The sequence below is a fragment of the Phoxinus phoxinus genome, assembly GCF_949152265.1.
Source record: "Phoxinus phoxinus genome assembly, chromosome: 22".
Taxonomy (NCBI): domain Eukaryota; kingdom Metazoa; phylum Chordata; class Actinopteri; order Cypriniformes; family Leuciscidae; genus Phoxinus; species Phoxinus phoxinus.
The window spans coordinates 10,365,653-10,374,476 of record NC_136897.1 but is presented as its reverse complement, the minus strand read 5'-3'; the positions used below and the strand labels follow the sequence as shown (position 1 = coordinate 10,374,476).

Here is an 8,824-nt window from a genome sequence, read left to right as displayed (position 1 = left end):
GGCGTCAGTTCGGCGGTTTTCAAACATTCACATTTTAAAGTCTAAATGGTTAAAAAACTAAACTAAAGTGTGCATTTAGTAGTCCATAAAATCAGTCATCATGACATTACAACACATACGCCCATGCAGAACAGTCAGTTGGCGTTGGTGTTGACGTCACCGACGAGCACGCACTTTTAGCCAATCAACGAGCGATCAGCAGGAAGACGCGATTTAGCGCTATAACTTGTAGCTGTATATTCAAGTGATGCTAATGCCAAAGTGACGTACAGTTGCAGTAAAGAGTGAGATAGTGAGCAACTCAAAAAAACGTACACATGTGGGTGGGGGTTGATGACTCTGGTGAATATAACTGATGAGGAGAGCACTTGAATTAATTGAAAAAGAATATGGGATGACTCCTCTCCATGGTCATGTGCATAACCTAACCAGTATCTGTAACGTTAACTTTTATGCACTCTACTTGTCCCTGACAGCTGCTAAATTCTGCGTTGTGTTCTGCAATGTGTACACGTAGTTCCGAGGGTTAAAGTCATCGGTTAGTTACTTGATTGCTGATATTTGCTAATTTTCCTGAATTATTGCCCTGTTTTGATCCGTTTTTCCTTGGAAATGTATTTATTTTTTATTTTATTTTATCAACGTTATTTTGTTTTAAGGAGATACAACTTGCTTATCGACCTTGAATGACATATGGCCATAAAATTATATCATCACATTATTTTGGTAGTTGCTACAATTTTGGGCGTTTTTTTCTTGGAGTGGGCGGGTTTTGGGCTGGAAATCACCGTCCAAATCTGGCAACACTGCGTTGCAACCCCTGTCTATGTTTGCAACGAGTACTAGCTAGCAGTTCAAATAGGTTTTGAGACGCAGCCTCTGAACAGGCGCTTCAGCGTTCAGCAGCAGGAAGTATCGGAACAAAAACTGGTAAAACGTTTCGTTTCATGCATACGTGACGTACTATTCGCTTGCTTTTCACTGTTCGTTGAAGGCGCTTTAGTAATACAGAATATTGATGTAACGTTATGTGCGCGCAGTGCTAAACTTGCACTAAGCATTTGAACTAAGTAACTGCTTTAAACGACCTCGGTTTATTCATATAAATTCGTAAAACAAAAGGCTGGCACATCTTAATGTAAACATTTTTGCTCACCAACATACATGCACCACATAAAGGGCTTATTTTTCGACTTTGATAGCTAGTAGCTAATCGGAGTTAGCATGCTAATGTACATGACATCGTTAGGTTGTCAGGTGTAAATTAATCTATACATGCCTGATAACTCTTGTCGCACAGTCGCACTAATACTGGTTTGAAATTGCTTAAATTATGTTTCCCATTAATTAAGATTGTGAAACTATGGACTGACGTTTGTAAAATTTTCTTTAGGGATGTTGTCCATAATCTGACTTCGGGGTGCCTAGAAAGAAGAGTGGATTGGGTTCTTCGGTGTTTATTTTAGGTACATAGCTTGCTGTAGTGGGATCGCAGTCCACCTCCTTAGCATGGAGTTAGCTGTAGCTAAAATCCTCTGCCTGCTTGGGGTGTTTGCCCTCATGTTGGGGGGCATCCTTATTCCTGTGAGGGTGATGCAGATGGACTATGATAAAGCCACGAGATACAGAAGAGTAGTTGCTTTAAGCAACTCTTTTGGAGGAGGTGTTTTTCTGGCCACCTGTTTCAATGCCCTTCTACCAGCAGTTAGAGAAAAGGTATGTTATCGAGGGTGATTTTAGTTCTTAAAGTAACAGTTAACTCTCATTTTATTTATTTCATTAAAAATCAATCACCCTCAGGTTGTTTTCAAAGACATTCTAGTTTTTTTCAGGGGAACACAAAAGGAAGCATTTTCAAGAGTGCACTGGTCGCTCGTTTCCATGTATTTACAATTTATGGGGCTTCAAGTTTGAAAGGATGCAAAAGTGACATAAAAGCAGTTTATATGACAATGCAGGGTTGCCGACTTTGGCTGGAGTGAGTCTGTAAAATTTCAGTGCGCATGTGTACAGAGAATTTTTGGTAACCCTCATTTTTAAAATGTCAAAAATATTGTTTACTTAGTCAAAACCCTGATTTATGTGAATAAATAAGTAAAAATAGTAATAGATTGGAAACGCTTTTTCAAAATGTACAATTAATTTATTGATTGCACTATAAAAAAATAAATAAAGATAGAGGTGATTTAAATAACAAACATGTAAAACAACAAAATCAAAACAATAAGAAATCTCTAAACAAAAGGGACACATAATAGTTTCTCCACCTCCCCAGAAAACCACAACACACAAGTTTCACAAATTAGGCCTGTTGTGCCACAGTGGCAGTTTGGCGTTCATTGTCACGTGACAAATGAACGAAAGACTCGGAAGGTAAAGTAATTATTTATTTTTGACTGCATAATGATTTCTTAATTAAGAATATGATAAAGAATGCGTATGTGTTTGGGGAATTTGGCTGTTAAAAGTATAACATTTAAAGCCCCTTAAATGAACGAAATGACTCGAAAAAAGATTCGTTCATTTTAATGAACGAGATCAAACAAGGGAGTCAGTAAAATGATCCGAACTTCTCATCACTGACAGGGTGCCATGAAGTGACAGTCTGTTCTTGATGTCAGTCTTGTTTAGGCCAATAACTGAAAAGGTTCGCTCAGCATCCGCATTGGCTCAACACAATCTGGGGAACCTTTGATAATTTGGGGAATTTTAAAATGCCACTTGCCCAATTTGCCAAAATGTAATTTGTACCATAAGCCTATTTTTTTAGCAATTAGCTATCCCACATAACGGACGTCAGACAACGTTTGCAACTATAGTTGAAGTCGGTACTCTCAGCACACAGACTGATTAGGCAAGGCTACGTCTGTAGTGACAATGCACACCATTTTATTATCTGCTTACCTTGATTGTCATCCAAACTTTCAAACGCGCATCAGTGTTCTCCTACTCCGAACCTATGCTCTGAACTCTCTCTGAACTTCTCACATGCAACTGATGTATCAGGTGTAAGGTTTTCAGCGAATCAACGATCAGAGAATACTGCAGTGAGAACGTTGTAGGCAGATGTTACAGCTGTGGGCTCCTCTCCTGTCATTAATACGCTGTGGTCTAGTCATCAACAGAAAATGAATGGATTGAGAGGGGAGAAAATGGATTTTGGCGTGACATTTATTGCACGAGAGCGTAAGCTTGATGCTGAAAGCGTGAGTGTCACGCCAGATGCATGAGAGTTGGCAACCCTGACAATGTGTTTGAGAACGTATTACACAATATGGTGCCTTTGTGAAAAGCTTTTAAGCTTCAGTCCCCATTAATTGTAAATGAGCAGATACATTTGAACAATTTTCCTTTCATGTTCCACAAAGAAATTAAATCATGGGTTTGAAACAACACGAGGGTGAGTAAATGATGACTGAATTGTATGTTTTTTGGGTAAACTATCTCTTCAAGACCCTTAAGGATTGTATTTATCTGTTATGTTACCAAAGTTAATTATAAAAACAGAATTATCATCACTGAAATATAAGGAATCAAATTACTGTTTGTGCATGTTACCTTGCTTTTTTTATTTTAGGTTGAGGACATTTTGAAAGAGAAAGAGGTAAAGTCCACCAGTCAGTACCCGCTGGCAGAGACCATGATGATACTTGGATTTCTCCTCACAGTATTTGTGGAACAGACTGTGCTTACTTTCCGCAAGGAGAAGCCCTCGTTTATCGACCTGGAGACATTTAATGCTGGTGGCTCAGAAGTGGGGAGCGACTCAGAGTATGATGCTCCATTCATTGCTCCCGCTCGAGTTGCAGCCAGAACCCAGCAGCACCATTCCCATCACCATGGACACTTCAACCCTTCTGAGCTAAAACGCGCTGGGCCGTTGAGATTAGCTAGCCTGGTGCTAGCACTGTCTGCCCACTCTATCTTTGAGGGTCTTGCTTTGGGTCTTCAGGAAGATGGGGCTAAGCTTGGAAACCTTTTCATTGGTGTGGCCATCCACGAGACGCTAGCATCTGTGGCACTGGGGGTTAGTGTAGCCAAGGCAGGAGTCCCCTTACGAGATGCCTGTAAACTGGGCATAACAGTAAGCCTAATGATTCCTCTGGGCATCGGGATTGGCATGGGTATTGAGACGGTCCAGCACTTAGCAGAAAGTATTATATCTGTAGTGCTCCAGAGCATGGCAGCCGGCACATTCCTCTTCATTACGTTCTTTGAGATCCTCTCACAAGAGCTGGCGGATCAACACGACAGGCTACTGAAGGTGCTGTTTCTTACGCTGGGCTATGTTGTACTAGCAGGACTTTTCTTTATCAAATGGTAAAGGTAATTGTGAACTGCTATTTTTTAGCACTGTTAAACATCATAACAAACAGTTTTCCGTAATCTGTAAAAATGGATATTCTATAGAGCAAGGGTTTGCAACATTTTTGATGCCAACGACTCCAAAATTGGATGATTCCTTTGTGAGGGACCCCCTTCCAAACAGATAAAGGCACCTTTATAGCTGCTATATTTACTGTGTGATCAAATATTATGTTTCATATTATAATCTTATTTCCTGAAATTAAATAATTTGCTTTAATATTGTCAACCTTTCAAATAAAACTAGGTTTATTGTTCATTTCTTAATGTTCAAAACAGCTGCCAATAGAAAAGAATAATTGATTAATCTCGTATGTTTTTTTCTAAAAACATATTTTGGAAAAACTGCTTTAGAGCCTCTTTATTATAATTTAAATCCGCTATATAATTGATATTATTTTATGAGATTAAAATGCCTTTTGATAAACATTCTATTATTTAATGGAATTTTTGCACGTTGATTCTGAATGACTACTGTATAATCTTCTGTTTGACGAAATTCATGTCAAGAGAGAATACCCAATGCAACTCATGTAATTTTTTACCCATCCATTAACATAGTGTAGGCCTATGTTTTGTTCCTTCAATATTTACCAATATTACAATGACTGAATGAATATTATAGATTTGTTGAAGGATTTGCTTTCAGATACTATTAGCTGAATGAAAATGTAATGGGATAATCACAATGACAGTGAAGAGACTGGAGTCCAGTAAAAAAAAAAAAAAAATAGCAAAAACTTTGTTGAAGTTCGTCAGATTTGTTTACAACAAATTCTGTGTAGCTGACTGCACATAATACAGTGAAATTGCCAAAAGTCTGAGTCACTTGTCAGAACAGCTTACTGGGGGAAAACACTCACGATCAAGGCAGACTGACTGCAGGGGCTGTAAGACATAGATGGTGTTTTGAAGTAGATTCTTAGGGAAGATTTTAGGTGAATGTATTTGAGCAGCCTGTGATTGGTGGGTCACCATTTGATGTAATATTCTCTTATAATTTTAAGGTTATATAATTATAACTTGTTAAATTTATATAGCGCTTTTCTGGGTATTCAAAGTGCTTTACATGGGAATTGGAGGAAAGGTATGAAAGGTATGCTCAACATGGGTTGAGGAGGGAATCTCTACTGGCCTCACTAACACCTCTTCCAGCAGCACCCAGGTTTTCCCAGGAGGTCTACCGTACTGACCAGACTCAACCCTGCTTAGCTTCAGTGGGTAACCAGTCTTGGGCTACAGGGTGATATGGCTGCTGGCCAATTATAGGTTTAATTCAGTTAATTTGGTTCATTAAGGCTATATTTGATTTAGGGTCTTTTTATTTATTTATTTGCCTGAGTATTTTGCCTAATAATAAGCGTCATGCTAATGTTCACAAGTAAATGCAGAGAATTGTTAAATTTATGAATTCCATTTATAAGCTTATTATGTGGTGCATTATGAAAATGGAAATTGGGTATTGATATTGTCCAGAGTGAGACTTAAGGAAATTTTTAATATATTTTCTTTTAATTTTTTCATTACATGTGTGTTTGAACCATCTTTATTTTGTACTGTATATCTTTATTTTACTTTCACATTTTATGTCCTTTTAGCTACTGTATATGAATCTTGGATATGATGACTTAAATATATCCATTGAGTTCTCAATAGCCTTTTCAATGGTCAAGTATGTCTGGTCAGTTTCCACAAGTCAAGCAACATATTTACATCTGTTGCAAATCTGAGGTACAACATTAAGAACATGCAGAAAAAAGTCTGTAGCCTTTCCCTTTCTGTGCTCTTTTTATCAATGATATTTTGTATTTCAGTTTTGCAAACTCCTTTTTGAAATGCATACGGAATTGTATCTATTATTACTTTGTGATAAAAGAAAATAATTATCCTAGTTGTGTATTCATTTTTAAATCAAACTCATTTTTGAGTCTCTTATTTACTGCCTTAGTTGCTTTGTTATTGCCTAGTTGAAAGTGTTCTTTGATCACTGTGTAACCAGTCAGTTATTTTTTAATTGTTACAAAGCCACAATCTGACACACAAAGGCTATCATTAGCACTGAGTTAAAGGAGAACTCTGGTCAATTTTAACATTGAGCTAATTTTTTTGTAAATTTGGAGTGCTGTCAATACAGAGAACAACGACAAAAATCGGTGTTGTCCTCTTTTTAAAATTTGCACCCTGTTGACTTCAATGGGGCAAGTTTTAAACCTGCTTTTAGCCTCTTAAAATCCTTAATGTGTCATTACAAGTGCCCAGCCATGTGAGTGTTTCTTTTAGAGTTAACACGGGTGAATTTGACTGCAGTAGATGTGAAAGATATGAATAAAAATGATGTTATTTCAGCCAGCGTAAATACCTGTATTTACATCCTGTTTTCGGTCAAAGTCCAAAGTAGTCAATTGTTGAGTTCATAGGTGATCATATAGGTGACTAAACCTATGAGCGTGAACTCGATAATCGACTACTTAATTTATTTCACTTCTACAAAAAATCTGCCAAATGTCTTCTTTAAGACAAGACCGATCTTACATCTATATTCCAAAGCATTCATGAATTACAACCATTTAAGTTCGGAATATGCATTTTCATGTCTATTAAAAAAAGGGGGGTGTCGCTTAAGGGGTTAAAGGACAAGTTCGGTATTTTACACTTAAAATATTGTAGGTTCTGTTTTTTTTAAATATATATATAATTCATGTTTGGGGGAAGTATAGTGTTAAATCATTTAATTAAATAATGCCTCCTTCATAATCATTTCCCTTTTTATGCATCAGCAGGGACGGTAAAAAAGGCCCCCTATTTTCTCTCAAATAGGTGTAGGAAATTATCTCTAAGAAATATTAATAATCAATCATAACTTGTTATAACTGATTATGAATATTTGGATCAGTTAATTCCGATTAACTTGATGTAGCTACATTAACATCACAACCAATTACTCAGTTCATCCTGTGAACCCTCAATATTGGTTATTAATTGAATAATAGAAATGTACATTTCCGGGGTATGGGAAATGTCTTTATTACTGTACAGTACTATTCAGAGCCTGTAGTCAAAATGTGCATGTGACTCCAGTATATGAGCTTGAGACACGGACAACTTTACGTGTGACATGAACATGACTTTATTAACTATTAAACACTTAAACTACTCTAATACACACATACATACATACATACATGCACACAGTTTACCAAGGGAAAGAGAGCTGAAGCAGAATACAGGAAAACAAAGTTGAACAGGACATTTTTTGAAATTCAGATCAGCAGCCTTGAGCAAACCATCAGTTTTGTTCTAACAAACCCTTCTTTAAAAGTAAGGTAAGGAAGGTTACTTAGTCTCATTATTTGGCATGTCTCGCCCATTTGAATTAAACTGTCCTGGAGCAATTTGTTGAGGCTCCAGTTGATCTTTGCTGATGTTGTCTTGATGAGAGAAAACCGGTGTGAGTCAGGCCACAGCGAGGTCACAGCCTGGCACAAGCTTGGGGGTCATTAGAAAACTTCGGTAACACTTTACAATAAGGTTCATTAGTTAACATTAGTTAATGTATTAACTAACATGAACAATGAGCAAAACATTTGTTACTGTATTAGTTCATCTTTGTTAATATTAGTTTAAAAAAAAAATACAGCTGTTCATTGTTTGTATTAACTAACAAATAACCTTTGATTTTAATAACGGATTTGTAATTGTTGAAATTAATATTAAATGCTATAGAAGTATTGTTCATTATTAAAATGTTCTAAGGTATTTAACTAATGTTAACTAACCTTATTGTAAAGTGTTACCAAAACGTCTAGTTCAGCATCATCTTCACATCAGCATTTCAGAAAGGAACAAAAGCCCCTTTCACACAGCGCGTTGATCCCGGGAAATTGCCGTAAAATTGCTAGAGTGCCTTGCACTCTAACGCAAACACGTCCCAGGATGGGGACCTAGTAACATTGGGATCAGTCCCGGAATGCGTGACCAATGCCGCAAGGGGTATTTTGGCTGCATTTACACTGCAGGTCTTGATGCCCCATTCCGATTTACTGATTTATATCCAATTTTTTTGACGACCCTCTTCGTGTGACATCTTCACGCTTTAAAAACAACTGATCACAAGATCAGCCCTCTCTTAGCCTCTTGGCTCTCTCTTGCTCTCTTACTCTTTTGGTCCTTCCTGTGAAACCCTAATGTGAAGATGATGCTGAACTAGAAGTCCCCCAAGGACCCCCAAGCTTGTGCCAAGCTGCGGCCTTGTCTTTCCATTCACCAAAGATCCTCTGACAAGACAACATCAGCAAAGATCAACTGGAGCCTCAACAAATTGCACCAGGACAGTTTAATTCAAATGGGCGAGACATGTATTTGATACATTAAGTAGCCTTACCCCTTTTAAAGAATGAATTTCAAACAATGCTATAACTTCTTTCCTATATTCTGCTTCTTAATTTTGGCTACTTGCTCT

At 37.4% G+C, this 8,824-nt stretch overlaps 2 protein-coding genes across 2 annotated transcripts in view; both read left to right on the top strand.

Annotated features, from left to right (window-relative positions):
- LOC306990928 (uncharacterized protein) overlaps nucleotides 1–8,824 on the top strand; it is a 370,388-nt gene that overhangs the window by 355,622 nt on the left and 5,942 nt on the right. The gene's annotated exons all lie outside the window — the stretch shown is intronic.
- Nucleotides 760–5,231, top strand: LOC306990926 (zinc transporter ZIP3-like). The gene is made up of 3 exons (XM_079598272.1): nucleotides 760–930; nucleotides 1,394–1,716; nucleotides 3,578–5,231. Exons 2-3 carry the CDS (start codon nucleotides 1,510–1,512, stop codon nucleotides 4,322–4,324), a joined length of 954 nt encoding a protein of 317 aa, XP_079454398.1. The 5' UTR covers nucleotides 760–930; nucleotides 1,394–1,509; the 3' UTR covers nucleotides 4,325–5,231.

Bases quoted from the DNA above. Each gene is read 5' to 3' on its own strand.
- LOC306990926 (XM_079598272.1), top strand. From the start codon at position 1,510: ATGGAGTTAGCTGTAGCTAAAATCCTCTGCCTGCTTGGGGTGTTTGCC. The intron at 1,717-3,577 runs GTATGTTATCGA...TTTTTATTTTAG, and splicing joins TACCAGCAGTTAGAGAAAAG to GTTGAGGACATTTTGAAAGA.